Source organism: Pogona vitticeps, chromosome 4 (assembly GCF_051106095.1).
Source record: "Pogona vitticeps strain Pit_001003342236 chromosome 4, PviZW2.1, whole genome shotgun sequence".
Lineage (NCBI taxonomy): Eukaryota > Metazoa > Chordata > Lepidosauria > Squamata > Agamidae > Pogona > Pogona vitticeps.
This window is the reverse complement of record NC_135786.1, coordinates 164,960,032-164,984,729: the sequence shown is the minus strand read 5'-3', so window position 1 is coordinate 164,984,729 and position 24,698 is coordinate 164,960,032. Positions and strand designations below refer to the sequence as shown.

The 24,698-nt window shown below is 38.9% G+C and overlaps 1 protein-coding gene across 8 annotated transcripts in view; it reads left to right on the top strand.

Annotated features, from left to right (window-relative positions):
- KIF13A (kinesin family member 13A) overlaps window positions 1-24,698 on the top strand; it is a 90,104-nt gene that overhangs the window by 50,113 nt on the left and 15,293 nt on the right. For 5 of the 8 annotated variants that reach the window (XR_013545216.1, XR_013545215.1, XM_072998663.2 and 2 more), the window contains 16 exons: window positions 2,597-2,759; window positions 4,031-4,171; window positions 5,051-5,200; window positions 6,597-6,761; window positions 8,431-8,604; window positions 10,636-10,787; window positions 11,490-11,622; window positions 11,715-11,861; window positions 15,122-15,163; window positions 17,264-17,363; window positions 18,027-18,153; window positions 19,919-19,974; window positions 21,216-21,340; window positions 23,557-23,733; window positions 24,190-24,282; window positions 24,469-24,621. Coding sequence is in view for 5 of the 8 variants with exons in the window: in XM_072998663.2 (XP_072854764.2) it covers window positions 2,597-2,759; window positions 4,031-4,171; window positions 5,051-5,200; window positions 6,597-6,761; window positions 8,431-8,604; window positions 10,636-10,787; window positions 11,490-11,622; window positions 11,715-11,861; window positions 15,122-15,163; window positions 17,264-17,363; window positions 18,027-18,153; window positions 19,919-19,974; window positions 21,216-21,340; window positions 23,557-23,733; window positions 24,190-24,282; window positions 24,469-24,621 (2,098 nt within the window). In the remaining 3 variants the exon portion in view is untranslated. The remainder of the gene's footprint in view (window positions 1-2,596; window positions 2,760-4,030; window positions 4,172-5,050; window positions 5,201-6,596; window positions 6,762-8,430; window positions 8,605-10,635; window positions 10,788-11,489; window positions 11,623-11,714; window positions 11,862-15,121; window positions 15,164-17,263; window positions 17,364-18,026; window positions 18,154-19,918; window positions 19,975-21,215; window positions 21,341-23,556; window positions 23,734-24,189; window positions 24,283-24,468; window positions 24,622-24,698) is intronic. The other 3 variants (XR_013545217.1, XM_020798584.3, XM_020798582.3) reach the window with 1 other exon arrangement.

Genomic DNA, 24,698 nt, shown 5'->3' with positions numbered 1-24,698 from the left:
AGAGCTCTGTTGTTTCCTGTTCTCTGCAGCCTTCTTCTTACTCTATTTTGAAACAAGAACAACTTTTTTTAAAAAAAGAACCCAACTTTCCCTTTCTTTTCCACTCTTCTGTCATCATTTCTGTCTCACATGGCTCTAATTAGGATGAGAAGGGAGGATTTGAAGTCTGCCAAAGCCGGTGGAATACAATCTACGAAAACTGGTAAGGCAAAGGCCCACCACAAGAACAAAATTTCTCGTGTTGATGCAGAAACAGCTGCTTTGCTGACTTTCTTGCAGCTGCATGAGCCCCCCTTCAGGCCCACTCTTAGGTGGCATCCTCGCCTGCTTCCAATGACATCTAGCATCATGCTTGCCCTTAGAGGTCATACAGCAGCAGCTCTTGTCCTCAGTGGTCTCTTTCTGTGCTGTGTATGAAATCAGCTGTCTCGCAGCATGGAAGTCTAGTGGGAGGAGAGAGTCTCTTGCCCTTTCCCTCAACATCTTCCAAGACTACCGAGTCTGCAGGTTTCCTGTCTCCTCCCACTTTTCCTCCCATTTTTTTCCAGATCTGAGGCAAGGCATTATTTTGAAGATTTATTTTATGTTGGTGTAGAATTTCAAACTGCAGTTTTGGTAGGCTTTTCTCATTAAGGAACTTCTGCCCATATTGGGCCACGCTCTAACTCTCTTCAGATAGTCTTGGAGGCCTTTAGCATGCTGTGCTGATGGCTGTACTGTTGCTTATGATTGGGCCCAGGTTATTCTGACCCTCTGGCTAAGCTCCCATAGGTTCTCTGCCACATTCTCACAGGTTCTACATGCCTCACAATGGCACTTGTGGTTTTGTTTAACAATTCATCACAAACATGGTAACTTTTGAATTAGAATTGTTCAGTGTTGAATCGTATTTCAGCAGTAATTTGCTCAATTCACCAAGGTCTCAGGGGGTAGATAGAATTACCCAGAAGTGCAAGCATGCTTCCCTTTCTCAGCGTCCCCCTACAAAGTACTTTCTTTCCATCCAGTGTTTATATCACTAGGGAGAATGGGGGAGGATTTTTGATTGATTGCTATGTTCCATGCCTTGAAGGCAGTGGTTTATCTGTTCCCAGACAGAATTTCTTCCATCATACAGGAGGTAAATAAAACCATTATCTTCAGATCTCTTTCCTTCTTGCTCCTGACACATTCTCCTGATCTCCACTATTCTGTAGGCCAGATTTCACACCAGGTGTCTCTAGTGACTTTTTTGTCCTTTCCATCACATGGAAAGCTCAATGTTCCAGTTCTCCCCTCTGAGCAGGTTACGTTCTCCCATGTGGTGATCTTGCAAAGGTTCTCCCTCCATGATATAAAGCAAGCTCTTCGTCATTTCAGATGTGAGCCTGACAGCCTGTTTGCCACGAGCATATAGTTCGTGGTCCTTGTCAGAGACCAGCTTTGGAAGAATCCATGCCCACCCAAATTTCTTGGTTTCTTTTATATGAAAGGAGGGCCTCTGATTTTTCTATAGCAAGTTGATAGCTGTCAATTTCTTTTTCCCCATCTCTCTTCATTCTTCTCTGTCCTGTGCTTTAGCTAGGAAAAATAAAGTTGAAATAGAGCTTCAGAGCAAATTAAATCCTTTCAAAGTCACATGTTTCCTGCTTTCTGATCTGGGCAGTGATAGGACAAAGCCACTTCTCAGTGGATTCCTTATCTCCACATACCAGAATGAAACCCCACCATGAGGATGGAAAATACTATTTTCTTTTTTCTCTTTTCTCTGCCATTTCAATTTTTGAAAACCACTAGGTTTTAATCAATTAAAATCATTGCTCTGTAGGGCAGAATGAGTGCTCCTGTCTTTTTTAAAATTAGCATTTGTGGCATCATCAGTTAAACAGTTCAAAGAATTTATTGCTTCAATTTCAATTTTGAGGATGGTCCATTAGTTTTGAAGAACAAAGTTCGAAGGTGATCATCACCAGAGTCTGCATCAAATTTTAATTAATTGAGAATATCCTTGCTCTGTGTATATCAGTTATGGATAAATTACACTGGAACAAGTTCCTCTCTAAACAAACCATAACTGAAGATTTTAATATATTAGAAAGAAATGCATTGTAGTTCTACAGAGAGTTTGTAGATTACTTCTTGGGTCACAAATATTTTTCTTAGAATGCCTATAAAATAAGTTAAAATGTGATGAAATCCATTTTTTAATTTCTAGGTGGTAAGTTTTACCAAATATATATTTAAAAATAGGAAGCATCATTAGATTCATACTGTTGTGATTTTTCTTTTAGAATCAGCTTAATTGTTTTAGACCTTCTATCACAGTGGTTCTTAACCTTGGGTTACTCAGGTGTTTTTGAACTGCAACTCCCAGAAATCCCAGCCAGCACAGCTGGTGGTGAAGGCTTCTGGGAGTTGCAGTCCAAAAACACCTGAGTAACCCAAGATTAAGAACCACTGTTCAGACTAAATCCATGATTTAGTTCCTACTTTTTGATTGAGAATTTAGTTTAAAAGGACATTAGCAAATCTCCCCTTCGGCATTCTACCCATTCTATTAGTTACTTAGAGTGTTGTTGCCCCTTATATTTTCCTGTTATTTATTTGACCCAATTAGGGATGAGTTATTTCGTCAAAGCTTGGCAAAACTAAGAGAACAGATAGTCAAAGCCAATACATTGGTGAGAGAAGCAAATTTCTTGGCTGAAGAAATGAGCAAACTAACAGATTATCAAGTCACGCTGCAGATCCCTGCTGCTAATCTGAGTGCCAATAGGAAGGTAAGAAAACTGATGAATTGTTTTTTTTAATAAGCCTTTGAAAGATTCAAAGCCCTTCAAATTCAGACATAGATCTTAGAAATATGTATGCAATGAGTGTTGTGTATGAGAGAGAGAGAGACTGACAGGTTGGCATATAAGTGAAAGCAGATGTAAGAGCATAAATAAATATAAAAATATAAGAGCATAAATAAATATAAGACCATAGCAGCTGGATGATAGTTGAATGAGTTGGATACCTGGTTGTGGAGCCAGAGGATGGGAGTTTGATTTCCCACTGTGCCTTCCAGAAGAAAGCTAGTCTGTTCAGCCTTGACAAGCTAGAAGGGAATGGTAAACTACCTCTGAATATTGTATACGTAGAACACCCTATAAAGGGTCACCATAAGTCAGAATGAAGTTCATGGCAAGTAATTGTTTTGTTATTATAAGTGTATAAGTATAGGTTCTGTGAATGTTCAGTTTTAGTAAGCTTGTATAAAGCCTATGCATATATGATTAAAATAGTACATTCATAGTTGTGTTGTCTTGATATGTTGGCAAACAATTCTAATGTTTAATTTTATATTGAGGAAATGCTCACTTCTGAATTTATTATTATATTCAATATAGTTTTAATTTAAATTTTTTACCACTGGGGGCTGACTGATACATAGTACATGTCTCATAGGCCAGTTCCATCTCTGAATTCAACCAGGGTACTTTTTTATTGAATCCCAGAGCACTTTTCATTCTGTAGAATATAAAAAGCTAGAAGATTTTCCTCTTGACATGGAAGCTTCATACGTAGGGGGGGTTCGGGCATGGTCACACAGAGATAATTCTGAAACTGTCAGGAAAATGTGTGCCTTCTTTGGATCACCACTGTGTTTTGAAGTAAGTACTGATTGTGGGATGGGAAGGTGATCTGGCTGTGACTTTTGTTATGCTGCTGATCACAAGGATTGATTTGGCTGCTCTGGCTGGCTAGTCAGGAGCCCTTTCCTCCCTCATTGCTCCATATTCATCTCTTCTGAAGCTGCATGCATGGTGGAACAGGACAACCATCTTCAGTAGGACGAATATTTAAGAGTACTCAATGTATGCATTAAAACAGAGAGGTATGTTCACATTTAGGCATCTAAGTAAATTGTTGTCAGCCACAGTTATTACTTGAGTCCAAACTAAGGGCATATAGTACACAGTATTCTAATATATAACTTTGAAAAACTAAAACATTTTGTCAGTACGCATTTTAATCTTATCATTTATTTTATCCCTTCTTTGTTCAGAGAGGAGCAATAGTAAGTGAACCTGCTATTCAAGTAAGAAGAAAAGGGAAAGGTACTCAAGTGTGGACCATTGAGAAGCTGGAGAATAAATTAATTGACATGAGAGATGTATATCAAGAATGGAAGGAGAGAGGCCATGAGGTACTGAACCTCAATTTCAAACATGTCTGAAACATTTCTCGGGACAAAATGTTTCTAAAAGGAGTATGAGTCTGCAAATGTAACAGTTATATGTTTATGAGAAAAGCTCTGTACTGTTAGAGTCCACCACTACATTCCGTTATATTGTTGATTGATTCCATCTGCTGAAATCAGATAGCATTTGTCCATGCACACCTTAGAAAACAATCAAAATGAATTGCCTCCTTAAGCTGTCCTTTGAAAGCAACTCTCATGTTATTTTGAATTCATCCATGGGCAAGAGGTAATGTAATTTGCTTTCAGCAAGAATTTTTTTCCTTGAATGAGAGGATTTGTGTGTTTCTACTATGTGACATGTACTGCCTCTGTTGGAAACCATGATGATAGTTTTTGTTTTAGTTTTTGCTATTTTCCTCATACAGAATTTCATTTTGTATCTTTCGTGTGAAACTGAATATAATTTTAAAACTGTGTTTTCCTTTCTTTATTGTAAAAGGAGTGGGTTTCTGGTCTACAGCAGGGTTAGTTTCAACACACTGGGTGAAATCCAACAGGAAATTGCAACTATAGTAGGCTCATAGAGTCATTGTACCTTATGGAGAAGTTGACTCAACAAATCTCCACTTATTCAGACTGCACCATTTGAAATTCTGTTGTTAAGAGGGTTTTTCTCTTTTTATAGACACTGTGCAGTGATTAAGTAAGAACCAGAATATGATGTTATAAGATATATCTTTAAAATGTTTAGTTATATGCACATTCTTGTTGAATACTTGATCTTTTTATATATCCTTTTTCAAAATACTTGATCTTTTTCTTTATACTTGATCTTTTTTTAAAAAAAAGCTAACCTTTTTTTGTGTGTTTTTTTTAAAATAGATGAAGAGAATCACTGGAAAAAGAGGTGACCCTTTTTTTGAAGCACAAGAAAATCACAATTTAATTGGCGTAGCAAATGTCTTTTTGGAGTGTCTTTTCTGTGATGTTAAACTCCAGTATGCAGTGCCAATAATTAGCCAACAAGGAGAGGTAAGATTAGAACTCCCTGATATCTGTAAATATCAAGAATATGAAGCTTAATCCATATAAGACAGAGGACTATTGGTCAGTCAAAAGGCAGATTAGGGAATAAAGATTCAGGTGCTAGAGCATGGGATTACACTCCCACTGCAAATTTATATTTGCAACTTGGATTTATTCTTCCATTCAGCCTGGATATCCAGGTTTCCACAGTTACCAGGTATGCACCTGCACAAACCAGTGTGCCCAGCTGCACCTGTTCCTGGAGAAGTCTGATCTGACACATGTCTTAGTTACCTCTTGTTTGGAGTGTTGTAATGTTCGCTGTGTAGAGATGCTTTTGGAGTCTTCAGTGCCCAAAAGGCTGCAGCCAGACATTTAATTGGAGCCGGTTTTCAGTGGCAAGATAAATTCTCTGTCACACCTTCACAAGCTATCGTCTGTTTCCAGGCAGAGAGGGTCTTCTTAGTCGCTGCTTCTAGGCTATGGAATTCCCTCCTTCTAGCTGTCCCTACACTGACGAAGGCATTTTTATTTTAACAGGCTTGGGGCACTGATCAGGACATTTAAATGGCAGGGGTTGTCTTGTTGTTGTCATTGTTTTTAAATGGGTTTAAACCGTATCAATGGGGTAACTGTTCTTAATCTGAAAATGTAATTATTACTGTTCAGTATTTCATATTGCAGCATTTTTGTCTGTGTTCTTAAAGAGTATTTATTCAGGTTGTAAGTCCTCTTGGCTACTTTGAAGGAGAAAGGTGGAAAGTGTGTTTTTAAAAATATTCACTGTATTTGGTTTGAAAACGAAGCCTTGCCATAAATATTATGGAGGAATGCTGGACAACTGAAAGATTGGCATTTTCCTTCCTTATTTCCAGTGCTGTTGATTGCTGCCTCAGCTGTCTGTGGTGGGTAGGGGAAATGCACACCATGCACCTTAAAGAAAGAATGTCAATCATAATATGCTAGTAACTGATATTGAAAGAGGGCACTACCACCTATAGCCTGAGAACAAAGAAGGTTTGTGCTACTATGATCAGCAACACAAAGAGACATAAATATAAGACAAGGCTGGCAAAGCAACTAATTTTGATTGTTTCATCCACTAGAATAACTGTGTATTTAATCCAGTCAGATAGGTTGTTGAGTTTACAGGAGATATTTAGAAGGACTGTTGATGTCACTTTCTTTTCAATATGTTAGTAACCATCCAGTAGATAGTCTAGTAGATACAGAAGTCTGATTCTGTAAAGGTAGATTTTGGAGTACCTTTTAAGACTGATTTGGAAATGACATGAAAGTTTTATGCTCACATTTTCTTTTCATTCAGTTGCATGTGTGCATTCAGTTGGCTGATAACTGTGCAGTACCCCAGGGTCTTAAATCTTAATATTTGTGTAATCAGGTTGCAGGGCGTCTGCATGTTGAAGTGATGCGTGTTACTGGTGTTGTCTCTGAACGTGCAGTAGACGGAGATGATTCTTCTGAAAACTCCAGCGAAAGTGGAAGCCTCGAAATCATGGACAACAATGGAGAAATTATTCACAGGCCAAAAAAACTCACTTGCAGGGTTAGAGCAACATTATGTATTTATTAATACTTTAAAATTACAAATATATTAGCAGTACAGTGTTTCTGAATTTTTTTCCAATAACATTACCATGGGAAGGATCCACTTCCCAGCAGAGCTGACATTAATTTTCAGTGATCTTGCTTTCTGTTTACTAGATATATATTCATAGTACATCATTACATAGTGGTATGATTAGATAAAAGTCATTTATTTGTTGAGCAGAGTTAATTACATTAACTCTCATTTGAAAGAGATATGAAATCTCTTCTGCCCTAGCAATACAGTTGTATGGACAGAGATTATTCCTTAGTTGATATCTTAATTTATTTTAAAGGCCAGTAGAATATATGCAGTGTCCTTAATAAACAATTGTATATATTAGAAGTAATAATTTTGACATTCAAAAGCCTAGTTGTGAGATAAAATTGCTCCTCTTTGAAACTAAGGGAGTGACTACATTGCCAAAATTATCTGAGAGCTTTGTTGCACTGTCATTGTATCGATGCACGTCACATGCTCTTTATGTCAGTGTGTCTGCCCTCATAGGGCAGCCTGAATTGAAGCCAGTTGATTTGGTGCAGGGGATGGTACTGCTCTTTAAATGGCCTTAAATAGACCCGGGGTTGGCACTTTCATCTGCCCATGGGTCTGTCCTGACTCTACCTAGCCTTGTCTATAACCATCTTGTCTGGAGGTAATTTTTTTCTGTTTTTTATTCTGAATGGCATGGTGCAGTGCTAAAGTCAAACAGTTTATTAAAAATAATATTTTTTAGGAGAGACAATTCAGACAGCAGGCATAATTGCTGATTTCCTGATGGGACAGCATCCTGCACCACCTCAAACACATCGCCAAGTCATCAGCACAGGAAATGCACACAGAATAACAGCATGGCCATTCACACAACCAAAAAGGGTAAAAAAAGCCAGCAATTTAAAATAAACAACCTTGTGACAGGTGTTGAAAAAGAAAATTCCTTGAAGAAAAGTGAGTTTCCCCTTATAGTAACATTGTGTGGTCGGAAAATTTTGAATCAATTTGCATTGTGATAAACTTGGAGTATTTGGAGGAGCATATTGCAATGTTGTCCTGCCCTTAGTCCTCTATTTTGTAACTAAGTACAGTGGTGCCTCGCATAGCGACGATAATCAGTGCAGCAAAAATTGCTGCAAAGCGATTTTGTCACTATGCGATATTAAAAAGCCCATAGGAGTGCATTGAAACCCCTTTATTGCGTTCCTGTGGGCTTCAGACTCACCTTTAAGTCAAAATCCTCCATATGGCGGCAATTTTCGCTGCCCGGTAAGCGAGGAATCCGTCCCAGAAAACAGCAGGCGGCCATTTTTTTACCCAGCGGCCATTTTGGAACCACCGATCAGTTGTTAAAAAATCATCGCTTTGCAATGATCGGTAAGTGAAACGGTATTGATCATCGCAAAGCGATTTTTCCCCATTTAAAACATTGCAATGCAATCGCAAAAGAGATCACAAAAAGTTCGTCGGTATGCGATTTCATTGTTAAGCGGGGCGCCCGTTAAGCGAGGCACCACTGCACGTTACCATAGTCTTTTGAGACTGAAGGATGCCTAAACTAACTAGTTTATTTAAGAAAATATGTTGGTGTAAATGAGCCAGTATATTGAATTTTAGTTTTACTGTTTTCCAGGTAAAAATTAAAGAAGCAACAGGACTACCACTGAATCTTTCAAACTTTGTCTTTTGCCAGTATACATTTTGGGATCAATTCGAGTCAACTGTTGCAGCACCGATTGTAGATCCAGATGTATCTTTACCTCTAAGCAAAGATGCTCAGTTTACAGTGACTTTTTCTCATTGTAGGGTAACTATTTTGTTTATTTTTTTAAGTATCATGGACTTAAATTAGAGTGTATATTTTACATATCTGACTCAGTGATGCTGTACAGTGAGCTGGAGTACAAATAATGTTATTAAATTATTCAAAACTCTTCAGCCCTATTTAGTTTGTTTGCTAACAGAGACAACATTTTAATAGCCACTATTCCCAAGATTTTAACAGCCATGGATGTTTTAAAAATGAAGAAATTGTTTTTTTTAAGGTAGGCTTGTGTTTGGAAGATCTGTTGTCTGTGCTTGAGCATAAAACGTATTCTGTGTAAGTTTGTATGTGTATGAAAGGGAGAATCATGATGTAATGAAACGAGCAGGGCTACATGGTTTTCAAATGAAGTCAACAGCTCATCTCTGATTCATCTTTCTTAAACTTAAAACCTCACATCTCTCATTATCACAGCTCCATGACCCTGTTCTCACAGGTTTGTTGCAAGTAATTTACAGGTGGTATCAGAGAAACGACTTGTGTAACCGGCCCCAGTAATGTAAACATATTGTTATGTGACATATAGTTACTTATGGTGATCCTAACAGGGCTTTCAAAATATATGAGATGTTCAAGGGTGGTGTACCATTGTCACCACGCCCAGTAAGTTCCCATGGCTGAGCAGGGATTTGAACCTGGGTTTCCTGAGTCCTATACCAATTTTCTGTCCCCACTACCCCGTATTAACTCCAAGTTAAAAGTAGTACTACTAACTACTAAAACTAGTAATATTTTAACTGTGAACACCTGTGGAAAGAGGATGGTGGACTATACCTAGTCAAAGGAAAGGAGTGACTAGTCATTCACTATTACAGAAAACAAGATCAAATGAATGAAATTTAAAATCAATTTAATCAAAGCAGTTGACAAGAAGGCACTGAAAAAGCATAATACATTCTTAAACATATTAAAATTGGAACAATATTCATAGCAAGTACATAATAGGCAAAAGCCTGTTTATGCAAGTGTAACATAAAGTCACATCTGTACGAATTTGCCACAAGGAATTGTTTGTGCGATTCAATTGCAAAAATGGTCACATATCCCTAGTGTGACCATTTGCAAAATGCTGTGGAAGAAATGCTTTGTGGTTAGCACTTCCACTTCAGTGCTGTCATAGCTACCACAGGACCAGGCCCCGGTTGGGCCCACCTAGTCACATAACAAGATTTTGCCTAATAAAACATCAATATCAAAACATTAAGTCCATTATCAGCAAAAGCAAAGTGAAGTATCTGTGGCTTTGCTAATCAGCAGTAAGGAAAAATATAGTTTTGAAGGGGTAGGACCAGTAATAAGTGCTAGTTGTTAGAAACAAACCAAAAAGCTCTCTGGCATAACCAGTGAGTAGCAGTAGCAAAGCTGTTTCCTCTGGTGCTAGTGTGGGGAAATTCTATTTCTGTCATTTCTTCAAAAATGTGCTGCTTTTTAAAGTACTGTAAAGATTTTCTCACTGCAGATATCATTTAATATCACAAAATGAGTATGTAGTTATGTTTAATTAAAGAGACTATAAATAAACTTCAGATCATTTAGTATAGTATAAAAAGCAGAGAGAAGTAGCATTCAGTGTTACACATACTGCACATTAGGTGACTATCTTGACAACTGTTCTGATCCTTGAAAATTAAGCCTTGTGTTTTTTAAATTGTGGCATTCAGGTTTGGGTTCATTACAGCAAAAAGGAACTTGAGTATTTAATAAGTTGCATCCATTAATTCAAAATATTGGGTTTTGATATTGTATGTTAAAAGAATCATTAAAATATTATTGTAAAATAGAAACCTGCTAAGAATTGCCTAAAATCATCATCATACAGAATTGACAAAATAATTATGACACAGAATTAGTTCACTTTCTTAGCTAGCTTAAGAAAGATAAAATAAATATCTCTAGTACTATATAAGACCGTACTCAGGTTGTTTTGTTGTTGTTGCTGTTCTTAGCTGATCAAATGAACTGATAAAATGATGTCTCTATAAGTTTTCTGCACTAAACATTCTGATTTTCCAGGATTATGTGGTGAACGTAACAGAAGAATTTCTGGAGTTCATTGCAGATGGAGCACTTGCTATTGAGGTATGGGGTCACAAATGTGCAGGAAATGGCAGTTCCACATGGGAGGTGGATTCTCTTCATGCAAAAACCAGGACTTTGAGAGACAGGTAATTCTGTAGTATGTCATTTTCATGATAGTGATGCTTCATCACAAATAACTTGTGAAATGTAGGGAAAAAACATACATAATAATATGAAGGAAGAACTGCATGTACCACCTATATAAGAGATGAATAAAAAGAGGGTGATAGATGTGAGAGTCTGAAAAGTGAATAAAATGAATGAAATGAGCATGGGAATCTGAATTATAAGAGCCGCATGCCTGTGCGAGAGGATTCATTGGTGAAAGTGGAGAAAGAGAGATTTGGAAGAAAGAAGATGCTATAAAATGATTCACTGATTCTAATCCACACAAAACTCTCTGTGCCCTATCTTATCCTTTATCCCTATTTTTTCTCCCCATCATTACTGATGATTCCTCTCTAACAAGTAATTATGATGTTAATGTTATTATCTGTAGTTAAAAACAATTAGTTGTTCTAAAACAGATTTATTGAAAGAGGGAGTATGTTTGCTGTCATTTTGAATGTCCACGCTGAAGATACTATTCATTCTTTGTTATTAGTTATGTTGATACCAATAAATTGTTGTTGGCTTGCTGTATATCTCTTTATTTTTGTTTGTATGTGTATATTTCATAATAATTTTTTAAAGAATTTGGCAGCTACTTAGTTAAACTGATTAAAGGAAGTCCTCCTAGAAATTTTTCATTGAGGTTATAGAGAACTGTGTTTTTGGATTGTTTGCAGGTGGAGTGAAGTAACACGCCGAATAGAAATATGGGTTTCAATTCAGGAATTGAACGAAATGGGGGATTATGCAGCTGTGGAGCTCCATCAGGCAAAGGATGTAAATACAGGAGGGGTTTTCCAGCTTAGACAGGTACAATGGATTCTCTCTGCTTGGAAAAGAATACCAGCATGTTAGTAAATATTTACATTATTTTATTTTTCTCCCCATGCTTGTATGACCAGGGTCATTCCCGTAGAGTTCAGGTGGTGGTTAAACCAGTGCAGCATTCAGGAACGCTGCCGCTTATGGTGGAAGCCATTCTGTCTGTCTCCATTGGCTGTGTGACGGCTAGATCAACTAAGTTGCAACGAGGCCTGGACAGTTACCAGGTAGGAGTCCTGACTTTAAACTGTGGGACTGTTACCTTGGGGTGCAGGTTTGCAGTGCAGATTTGTTGCTTTTCAGGATGTATCTCCTGGAATTTTTATGTGCTCTGTATGCAATATTTGATTTACAGTATTCCCTGAGGCTATTGGCCATAACAGCTAAATGAACAATCATATCAAGAGTTAGCATCCCTTTGAGTACCAAATGCCAATTGATCACCAGTGTCCTTATGCCCTGATCATGAGGGTGGAACTGTGCTTGCCATCAAAAACAATTCCTGCAACTACATTGGTGCCTCAATCAGCTGGGCGAAAATGCCGGCGGGAGCTTTGGGAGGACCGCGGGGGAGGGCTCCCCCGCGGTCCTCCCAAAGGCCCCATTTCCCCCCCAGCTGATCGGCGGGGGCTTTGGGAGGTCCTCCCAAAGGCCCCATATTCCCCCCAGCTGATCGGCGGGGCTTCGGGATGATAGGGGGAAGCCCTTCCCCCATCATCCTGAAGCCCCGCCGATCAGCTGGGCGAAAATGCCGGTGGGGGCTTTGGGAGGACGGGGGGGAGCACTCCCCCGCGATCCTCCCAAAGGCCCCATTTTCACACAGGTAATCGGCGGTTCCAAAATGACCTCCCGCTGTGTTGCCTTGCTTTAGAGGCACCAAAAATGGCCGCCCCATGGAGGATTTTTGCATAAGGTGAGTTTTTAAGCCCATAGGAACGCATTAAACACGTTTTAATGCATTCCTATGGGCTTTTTTTGCATAGCGACGAATCCAGATAGCGACAATTTTTCCGGAACGGATTATCGTCGCTATGCGGGGCACCACTGTATAAGTCTCATGAATCCTAGCAGTCTGAGTCAATATATAGTCAAAAATAGGGAACCTGTCACCTTCAGATATTGAATTACAGCTTCCATCAGTTCTGACCACTCTGGGCTTGGCTACACAGGCTGGTTGGAGCAGGCTAGTGTGAGCTGAACAGGGTCGCTTAAGGTTCCTTAAAAATCCAGTATACCATGTGGTGTGATCTTTGCATCCACATGGGATATGCACTTCAAGCAATCAACCTTTAAGAAATCAAAACAAAGAAAAATATAGTCTGCCATGGAGCTATTAGACTTTCTGGTCTCAATCCTGCAAAATGAGGAGACTGTGAGGCTAGTCTCTTGTCTCACTCTTGTGTCACTGCAGCCCTCCTGCTGCCTCTTCCTGATCCTGTGAGTCCTAGACAGCCAGAACTTTCATGTCTCTCCTTTCTCCCTCCATTGCTGCTCCAGCCTCTTCCCAGATCCTCCAACCATGACCCTCCTTGCCCTCTCCTGTCTCCTCCCATTTCCAGGAGGAAAATTTCAGTTTAAAAAAATTTTCTAAGATGTACTCTGCATTAGCGTTGCCCTAATTGGCTTAAAAATATTTTTTTTGCTTCCTCCCTCTATTCCACAGAGGATTAGAGGAAGGAATTTTTTAATTTTCCTATTTCCCCATATCATTAAGTGGGTAAGCTGTCTGTTTAAGCCACTATTGATATGGGAAAATTGAAACCAGCTGGTAGATTAAAGCAGAACATTCACTTTGGTTTGATCCCAGCAATCACATGTGCTAGAAGTGAATCAAAATGGAGTAATCCTTCCTGCACCTAGAAAAGAGTAGTGCCTGATAGGGACTCAGAAAGGTGTGGGTAGGAACACTCTTGGGGATGGACTGGTTTGCTCAAGCAAATATGTCATCTGATCAGCAGCAAAAAGAGTGAACCACTCAATTCCTGCAACACATCAAAGATAAAAGGTAAAGGTTCCCCTTGCTGTGAAGTCAGGAATGATGGGGGATACAGTCCAACCACATCTGGAAGACCACTGTTCCCTGACCCTAATCTAAATTATGGTAGAGATTATTATAACAACACCTGGCAGGCTTGGAGGCCATGCACTCCTTCTCTTCTGTGTATGAATTGGAAGTGAGTAGAATGAAAATTCCAGTGTTCACTTTAGAATGGACCACCGATTTAATAATGACCACATTTTGGACATAGCATAAACCTATGAATTCCTCGAAGGATTATAGTGAGAATAAAATGAGTGAGGGGAAATCTGTGCATGTCCTCTGGAGTTCCTTGAAAGAAAGATAGGCAATATATACAATAAATTGTTACTCTCTTCTGCCCAAATGTACATTTACCTTATTATCTTTTCTATCTCCTTTCTCCAGCTTATTTATGAACATGGTACATAGCAATGTCAGTGTTTCTCCTGTGATGAGCAGGCAGAGTCTCAAATAGAGAATCAGTTTAGTTTGTTCTTTATATGTTCTTTATTTTGGACATTTATTTGGGTTTTTATACAAAAGAACTTAAAAATAAAATAATAATCAATCCAAGCTCAATTAAATATGATCTAGAAAACCATAAAAGTGTAGTATTTTCTGTCATTAAATAATTTGCTTGAGCTAAAATAAAGGCTATTCATCCAGTGTGGTGTAGCGGCTAGAATGATGAACTGGTAAAACCACTCTTTAAATATCTCACTTACCTTGAAAGCCCTGTTAGGGTCTCTATATGTTTGTTCCAACTTGACAACACATAACAACAAAACAAAACCCAGCTGCGTGAAAAATGTAGTCTGTCCTGGAAATGATGTAGCTGTAGATCACTTTACCAAGTTCAGTATGGAATGGGGACATCTAGCCCATGGGTTGGGAGTATGATTTCATGGGCATTTAAAAGAGGCTGATGCAGAGTTTTTATAGCCTAGATTATCTGATTCAAAATACTGCCTTCAATTCTTCCTCTATCCACAGTATTTGATCATTGCGTATCCACAATTGCAAAAGAGAATCTTAAGATTGAAGGCAGCATGATTAAAACACATACACAGTCATTATCATTGATAGACCTTGTCGTGGATGGACTGTTGTCCCTTCAGCAATCACAAAGAATATGCAAACAATGGGTCCTGTTAATGCCTAATTACATGAAGGCCCCATTTATATTCTTCATATTTCAAGAGAACTGAGAGTGCAATTGTATAAATGAGGTCCCTGCATGACTGCATATTGGCATAACTGAGTAAAAGCTCTAACTTATGTATTCTTTGTCATGTGTGATAGAGTGAACAGGTAGTTGCTCCTTTCTTCTTGCTAGTGGACCCCTGAGGTGATGTTTGGTGGATATGTTTTTAATGTAAATTTGATAGACATGTGCACTTATTTGGTTTGGGAGAGTGGGAAAATTGCATGTTCTCTTTGTTTATAAAGTGTATTTTTTTCTACCAGAGAAGAGATGATGATGATGGTGGTGATATGGATAGTTATCAGGTATTGCTGCTGTTGCTGTCAAATCACATGGCATGGGGCACAGCTAATGCTAATTATCATCAGCTCCAAAGAGTCTCTAAATATATGCCAAAGTAGCTTTCAAAGCATTCTCTATGTTAAAAGGTCTTTAATGAATGAGCTATTTTAATTAATTTGTACATAGTCCTCTTTCATATAGCATCCCTTATCTACTGAAGTGTCATGAGTGATGGATTTATTTGATAGCTGAAAATATTTTTACACCTCCCCATTCCATTAAAAAATCCATGCATGCTCATAAAATTTAGTAGATAAAAACAGCAGATTTCATGAATTAAAGAAGGACATTAAAAATCGTCTACAGTCTAACAGGTCAAAGGCATTTCAGAAAAGAGAGGTCTTCATAGTTTGGTGGATGGCTGTCAAAGAGTTGTGAAGACAAGCCTGAGTTCAACAAAGGGGAAGCTGTCTCATAGGTCCCAACCAAACGCTACTCAGAAATCGATGTGATCCAGTGGGAAACCAATAAACATGAGAAACAGGGCAAAAAGATTTGTGTAGAACATTAAAAGCTTTATATATATATCAATATCCATTTATAGTCTTGCATGAAATTTAAATGGATATTTCATGTAATTATTTGTCATCCAGAATATATTACAAATTTAATTAAATCACAATAGCCCGAATCCTGTTACAAAATAAAAGGAGTATAAGGGAAATTGTGCAAGTGATTTTTGCACTTTCCTTACTATTCGTTGCACACCTGGGCATGCAACCAAAATGTGCAATTGAACACACAGAGTGCATCTGAGTACATGAGAAACAGCCAGCACAATCACACATGACAGTTAATGTGATTTTTGGTGTGTACTGCGGAAACCTAATAGGATTCTGGTAAATGGCTTTAAGTCTAGTTGTAAGTCCCAATTAAAGTACTAATTGAATCAATGGAACTTATTAATTCTTGTTGATTTAATAAGTCCTATTCATTTAGTGGATCTACTGTATTTAATATTAATAGATTTAACCCAATGTGTTTTGTGCAAATGTGACTACTACAACAATTTACCTGTGCTGATTAACTTTTTAAAAAATGCTGTCCCTGTAAACTTTGCTGCTAGCAGCAGAACTCACAGTGGTATAAATTCAGAAACTCTTCAAATAGTTTAGTAAATGTTGGAATTGCTCCAGAAACATAAAAGCTCAGTCTACATTGATCTATATGTTTAAACCCAGATCTCATGCAGCCATGAACAAAAGAGTAGAGTAGGGCAGTGGATTTAGTCAAGGTGTTCATGGCTGAGGAGAGCTGAATCCATCTGTAGACGTTACTTGCCTTCCTGCAACCTTTTTTTCCTTAGCACTTTTCTTTCACGTGGGCTCTTATATTGGGGCATTGTTCCAATATTAAGCCTGGCTGAAGGAAAAGTGGCTTCAGGGGAAAGTCAGTGGGCCACTAAGCTGTAAGCAGGGAGAAGAATTTACATTTTCTCTCCCGTATGCTGCTTTCTGCATGACCTTGGCAGATCCAAACGGGAACAGACAATTGCACTTTTATAAAAAGTAGTTTAAGCATAAATTATTTACTAATTTGCTTCAAGCTGTTCATAATGCATTTCAATAATGTATTATAAAAAATGGCCCAAACCTTCTAATAGTGCCAGCATGACAGCATGATGGGTTTTTTTCTTTGCATGAGGCTATTTTTGTTGCGCTGGTAGCAGCTATTTCTGATTTAATGTATTCAGGTTTAAGGTACTATGTTGATACTCTATCACTTTGTATGCAACTAAATAGTTGGTTGGCCACTGCATTATTATTCTGCTTTGATCTGCTTATAAATCACAAATGTACACAGGATGAAATAGACCTAACTGTGGGTTGACTGAAGCAACTCTAGCTTTTCTTTCTTTTTGCTCTTTGCAAGTTGGGCAAGCTTCCATTCTTGGGTGGTGTGTTACTTAATGTAAAGGAAAAAATTACTCTTCTGTGTATCAATATTCAAAAATATTCAATAATCTTTCCTAATCAGAGCTGAAATGTACATAAAATTACATGTATTTTTAATATATATATATATATATTGCATGTTAAGAAAAAAAGTTCTCTCTTCAATAGGAGGAAGACTTAAACTGTGTGAGGGAGAGATGGTCAGAAGCACTAATAAAGCGCAGAGAATACTTAGAGGAGCAGATTAAAAAAATCAGCAGTAAGCAAGGTGTGTGGCATTTTTGGTTTAATTTCCTTCGCAAAAACTTTATGTCTTTGTTAATTCTCAATGGGCTCTCCCTGAGGAAGAGATGTTCTTCTTCCTTCCTAGTCTCCATACATTGCAGTTTGAACGAAACAAGATTTATTTAACTTGGAAGAGGTTGAACTGAAGGGTTTTTCTGTTCACTTATTGTGCCCCTAGTTTTCTTCAGTAGTCCCTCTCTCTCCCAAGGATATTTCCTGCTCCTATGGCAGGCATCACTACATAGGCTTCTGTCTGCATCTCACTGTCTCAGCCCTACATGTACCCAGCCCTCCTTTTTCTAGGTAGTCTTGTTTTACCACCCCTGCTTTCAGCTCCTTGGAAGGCTAGGTGTATTGTGTGGGTCCTGTGTTAAAGTTCTTCAACTGCAGCAAGGGCATCTGTGTCCTTGTCCTCCTCACAATCTTGTTAAAAACAATGAGGAGTGCTATAACATACTGTTTTTTTAAACGTTTCTTAAATTGTTAAAAGTTGTTCTTGAACTAATCATGAAAGAACTTCCAGTGGCTTTATTAGCACTTCTTTGCATTCACTGTGATCTAAAGACAGTCTTCCACTTCATTATGTAGGCTGTGGATCTAGCTTGCTATCTTTCTCTCTCCCTCTTTATCTTCTCTGACATTATAGAGAAAACAGAAGATGACACAGAAAGAGAAGCACGGCTTGTCGAACAATGGGTAGGACTGACAGAGGAGAGAAATGCTGTACTAGTCCCTGCACCAGATAGTGGTATTCCAGGCGCCCCTGCAAATTGGTAGGTACAGCTTGCTTACAAAATAACTTCAGGTGACTAATGTATGCAGCTGACAAGACGATAGATATTTCAGAGAAAAAGAAGCCACTAAAATGCTGTGTATTTCCTTTGCAAAAACTTTTTGTCTTTGTTAATTTTCAGTGCTACAAAGAAAATGATATAAATCTAGAGATGGGCACAAACCTTCGTTTGGAGGTTTGTGCCGGTTCGGCGCCATGTTGTGCAGACTCTGCGTACTTTCCCTTCTTGCCTTCTCTGCACACTCACCTATTCCCCGGGTGATGCACGCTTCGCTCCCTGCCTCCTCCATGCAACTGCTCACTCACCGTTCCCTCCTCTGGCTCCTCCGGCAGCCGCCCACTCAGACAAAGAGGCAGAGCAGGGATTCCTGCAGCACTCCCCTGGAGTGGGTGGCTGCCAGAGGAGCCGGAAGAGGGAAGCACGGCTGTAAACAGTGAGTGAGCAGTCATGCAGAGGAGGCAGAGAGGGAAGCATGCATCACCCAGGGAATGGACAAGTACACAGAGGTGGGAGGGAGAAGTATACCGTGCCTACACAACACCTGTGTGGGCAGGGCACCGAACCGGCACAAACCTTTAAACGGAGGCTCTTGCCCATCTCTAAATAAATGCAGTGCTAGTCACAAATAGCGTAGACATACTGAAAGCAACGGGATATAAATAAATAATGATTAACTAGACCCATTCATTCATTGCATTAACTCTAACAGGGACCAACACTGACTTTAACCCAGGGGTGGACAATAAGCAGCAGGAGCTGGATGCAGCCTGCAAGAGATGTTTATTTATGTATTTTATTTATATTATTTATTTGCCGCCTCTCTCCCCAAAGGGGGACCAAAGGTGACACACAACTAAAATTATTTTTAAAATCAAGTTTTAATATATCCTATAAATACGTTGAAAAACAATTTAACATATATCAAGATTAAAACCAGACTAAAAACATTTTTAAATCTGTAAATTGATAAACAAAGTCTTACTGAGACATTTATTGCTTACAGACCTGCCTGAAAAGGAAGGTCTTTGCCTGATAATAGAAGGACAAGAGGGAGGGGGTGAACCTGGCTTCTTGGGGCAGCGCATTCCGAAGCCTGGGAGCAGCCACTGAGAAGGCCTTCTTTCCTGTTCTCACCAAACAAGCTTGAGAAGATGGTGGGACCAAGAGAAGGGCCTCTCCAGAAGATCTTAAAAACCAAGTAAGACTCATATGGGGTGATACAGTTCTTCAGATAGCCATATAGAACTTTCTAGGTAATAGCCAGCACTTTAAATTGGACCTAGAAATAGTCTGGCAGCCAATGAAACTGTTGTAATAAGAGTTACATGCTCCCTCTGACCAATGCCAGTCAGCAGTCTGGCTGAAGTATTTTGAACCATCCAGAGTTTCCAAACACTCTTCAAAGTCAGCTTTATTTTTAGAGTGTGTAACTAAGATATGTATGCCACTGTGGCCCGATCGCATATCTCAAGGAATGAGTGCAGGTGGTACGCTAGTTTTAACTGTGCAAGGGCATTCCTGGCCACTGCTGAAACCTGGGCATCCAGACTCAGAGATGACTCCAGGAGAACACTCAAGTTTCACACCTGTGCTTTCTGGGAACTTTGGATACATCGAAACATGTTATTAATTTTGTGTACAGATACAAGTTTGCATGTTCTCTTTCTTGGACTGAGTTTGCTATTAAAGTATTTATAGAAGTACATGATGTATTACATTGACTGGGTTTTTCTCTTATTGATAGGATCCCACCCCCTGGAATGGAAACACACATCCCTGTACTTTTCCTTGATTTAAATGGTAAGTCACTTTGAGTAGAAGTTTGAATTTGTGTTGCAGTTTTAATTCTGTCAGGGAAATACAGAACATCTACATTGGGCTCCAGTGCAAAAGCCTTTACTTGAAGTGACTTCCAGAAAATGTAGTTATTGCTTCTAAAGCAGGGGTTCCCCAACCTCTGGTCTGCAACCATGGCCCAGGCAGGACTGGGCCGCGGACACAGATCTCCTGCCCCCTCTGTGAGAGCACTCCCTGCGAGTGCTGCTGCAAGCATGTGAATGGGTGTGCTGTGCCCTCTGCGGGCACGCCACACCCCTACACGTGTGTCACGGCTCCGTGTGAGCATGCTATGCCTCCCCCAACCGGTCAGCAGTTGGGAAAAGGTTGGGGACCACTGCTTTAAAGTATATTGAGAGAAATCCAGGTCTTGGGCTGCAGAGTTCTTCCATGGTACAGAAAGACAGAAATAATTCTTAAACATACTTGTTAAATGTTCAAAAACACTGTTTTGAAATAATTTATATTTTAACTATGTGATTACATTTTTAGTAACAAATTGTAACAGGTTGATACAAATATAACCGGAACAAGTAAGTCACAAAAACCAAAGCTCACTGTGGCCATAAGAAAAAAAAAATCTAAAACCATACTTTAATTCGACCAACCCAAGAATCAGAAAAAAAAGTTTTTGTTTCAATTGAAAAATGTGTTATGAAGCTAATGGTATAAATAGTAAGTGAAAGGGTAGAGAAATAAGGGAAAAAAGGTGGGGTATATTGAAATTGTGGAATCTGCCTTTATTCTCAGTATTAACATGTAGTATGGGATGGAGCTGCAGGGGTTTAAATGAAACTCAGTTATATGCTGTGGTGGTTTCTGTATCCCCCTGTCTCTAGAGCATCTGGGATGAAGAAATAAACAATGATTGATTCCCACTTTATTTTATTTTTTATACCACCCATCTAGCCAACAGCTTCTTTGAGTGGTGTACAACAAAAATAAAAGCACAGTTATAAAACAAATTCCAGTCTACAAAAGAACAAGAAGACAGGTGACAAAAATTAAAATTAAAAAATTCAGAAGAAAAAGTAATTTGGATTGTCATTCCAGGTGAAATATTGTTGGCAAAGCTGTAAGATTTCTCTAATGTGTTCTAAGACTGTGTTATAAGTTTGTTGTACTGAACCATTGTTATACTATGGCAGGTAACATTTTTAATGCTAGAACATACTCTCTTACAACTTCATTTTGTTTCTTGTTAGCTGATGACCTCAGTGCCAATGAACATCTTATAGGTTCAAATGCATCAGGTGTTAATTCAATACTACCGAAGGAGCATGGAAGTCAATTCTTTTATCTGCCAATCATAAAACACAGTAAGGATGAGGTAAATTACCAAGAACCTGTGCTGGAAAGCAGAGTTGTTGCTACTGGCCAAAATCCTATTGGTTATTTCTGCTGGCAAACTGTAAGTACAGAGGTATAAGTAATAGCAGCAAATTGCCACTAGTTAACAAGTCTCCATTGTATTCTTTATCACATGCCAAGGGATGAGACTGATGTGCAATGCTGAATATAAGCAGCAATTTATTAATTACCCTGTTTCCCTGAAAATAAGACAGGGTCTTACATTAATTTTTGCTCCAAAAATGCATTGGGGCTTATTTTCAGAGGATATTTTTTTTCATGGACAACAATCTATATTTATTCATATACAGTGGTGCCTCACTTAGCGATGTTAATCCATTCCGGAAAAAACATCGCTAAGTGATTTAATCGCTAAGCGATATTAAAAAGCCCATAGGAACATATTAAAACCCGTTTAATACGTTCCTATGGGCTAAAAACTTACCTTAAAGCAAAATTCCTCCATAGCGGCGGCCATTTTGGGTGCCTCTAAAGCGAGGCAAAACAAGGCAGCCATTTTGTTTTTGCAGCGGCCATTTTGGAACTGCCGATCAGCTGTTTTAAAAAGTTCTCTTTGCCATGATCGCTTCCCCACGATCATCACAACGAATTTTAGCCATAGGGGACATCGGTAAGCGATCGCTCCAGCGATGGCCAAAAGTCCATCGCAAAGCGATTTCATCGCTCTACGAAGCGATCGCTAAGCGAGGCACCACTGTACAGTCATCATCTTCTTCTGGTTGCTGCCCAATGGTGGAGGGCGGGGTTTCACTTAACTAGGGCTTATTTTGGGGATAGGGCTTATATTACGAGCATCCTGTAAAATCATGCTAGGGCTTATTTTTAGGTTAGGTCTTATTTTAGGGGAAACAGGGTAGCAGCAATTCACTACTGTAGTTCTTGCTCTTCCAGTTCCACCAGCATAAAGTACCCAAAAGAATTCTGGCCAGTGTATTTCTGCTTTTTACCTTTCATTGATAGTTTAATTTATATCCATATTTAATATTGCATCAGATCTTTCAAATTACAAATGTTTGCTTTGACTGGAACTACAAGTTGCAGATAAGCCATAGGAAGCTTTTGACTACAGATTATTTGCAAACTGGAATGAAACTACTCCTGTCAGACATCCTGTTTTGATGCAGCACATCCTGTTTTAATGTGACCAAAATGGAACTGCTGGCGTCTCCCTCTGTTTCCAGCAAGAACAAAGCTAGTTGGCCAGTGTTAAGGTAGCTGGGAACCTCCCAGCACTGACCCACCAGCAAAGCTGCTCTTGCCCAGAGCGTCAGCTTCAGCAATTCTGTTCTCACCACACATGGAGCAGAAAAGAACCCTGCTCTCTTTCCTCTTCCACAGGGCTTGCTCATCTGGCAGGCAGCCAAATGGTGGTAGCTGTGGTGAGCATCGCTGGCAATAATGTTGGCAGGGGGGTCTCACAGTGTCCCTGCCAATCACATTCCTGGTCATCACAGTCCAGCCATTCACCTGACAAGGAATTGCTAGGGGGAGGAAAGGACTCTCTCTCATCTGGCTGAAGCCCTACTTCACTTTAAAATGGTGCCCAGCATGTACTGTTTTAAAGTGCAGTGAAGCTTAGATCATGTGAAAAGATGAAATGGTCAAAGTTCACTTCACATTCAAATCAATTTCTACCATGCATGTAGATCTACTTTTCATCTTGCTTTATTTTTATTAAACAAGTATGCAAGTTATTTTGTATTCCGGAGTAGCATTTGTATCAAAGTAACCTTTAAGTAGTTCTAATTCATGTGGGATTGAGAAACTTTTTTTCCAGAATGTATAAAAAGAATTGCTTAAATAGTTTCCTCTCATTTTTTCTGGTTGTGTTGTTTACTAGACAGTGCTTTGTTAGTCATAAGCAACTTAAGTTTATACATATAAATTATTTTGTGTGGGGTTACCTAGTTTTTTATTTTGGAGAGTTGGAGATCTTCCTGCTGTCATCTTTAAATAATTGAAGTGCATTGGTTGGATTGTGTGGAGCTATTCGCAGGAAAGAAAGGAGGGGTACTGTTGTGCGCTTCAGATTCTTTCTCTATATTGGTACAGGGCTAAGTGTAATCCCAACCTCCAGGGTGAAATTACTTGTTTCAAGAAAAGCTATTGCTTTTTTTCATTAATATTGTGCTGACTGTAGTCTTTTTTTCACATTCTGTTAAATAATGCTTTTAGATTTCTGCCACTGCTGCCTGGGACCCTTCTGTGCATGATTCAGTGCATTTGAATAGGGTAACTCCTCAAAATGAGAGAATCTATTTGATTGTAAAAATCACAGTCCAGCTCAGCCATCCAGCTGCCATGGAACTTGTACTACGCAAGAGGATTGCTGCTAATATTTACAATAAACAGGTAACACTTTTTTTCATATCACTGAGTCTGTTTTCAGCTTAACGAATCAACATTCAGAAATATCAAATTGACAGAGGAAGTATATCCGTTTAATTCTCAGGTAGTTCCTCTGTCATTTGCCTATTTTGGTGTAATAAAATATTGTATCAAAATCAGTACTGTACTTTAGTCTGATATTAATATTTTACTTTAATGGTTGACTTCCCAGTAAAGTAATACACTGCTTAGCAGATATGTTCCAAGAAAATGGAACATTAACCAAATCAGTGGTAAAGTGGGTCATTTTTCACAAACTGACATGAAGGACATAGACTGGGCTTCAGGTCTTCCTGCGGCCTGGTCTTCCTATCTTTTATAGAACACAATAGAGCTATGTTCGGTAAAGGTTTCAGCAGCTGGCATATGCATTACTGACCATGTGATTACACTGTTATAAAATGGACTTTGTTTTTCTAGAGTTTTACCCAGAGTCTCAAAAGAAGAATATCCCTGAAGAATATATGGTATGCCTGTGGTGTGACCTATGAAATAGTGTCAAACATACCGAAGGTAAATTTTTCTGTGCTTCTGTGGTTAGAGTAAATGCCACAGCTGAACTAGATAACTCTGCAAACTCTTTCCTCAAACTACTATTTTATGCATTTTGAATTTATCTTTTTTTTAATTATCATTTTTACAAGAGAGTTGTAGTCTAGTTTTAGTACCAATTTTTAAAACATACCATTAAAATTGTAGGCCACAGAAGAAATTGAGGATCGGGAGACTCTGGCTCTGATGGCAGCCAGAAATGAAAATGAGGGTACATCTGATGGTGAGACATACATTGAAAAGTACACACGAGGAGTGCTACAGCTGGAAAATATTTTGAGCCTTGAACGGCTACGACAAGTGAGTAGATGGGGGGGGGGGAGCCAGCTCAGTGTGAAGCACTGAAACCTTTGCCGTTAAGGATGTCTCTTTTTCTT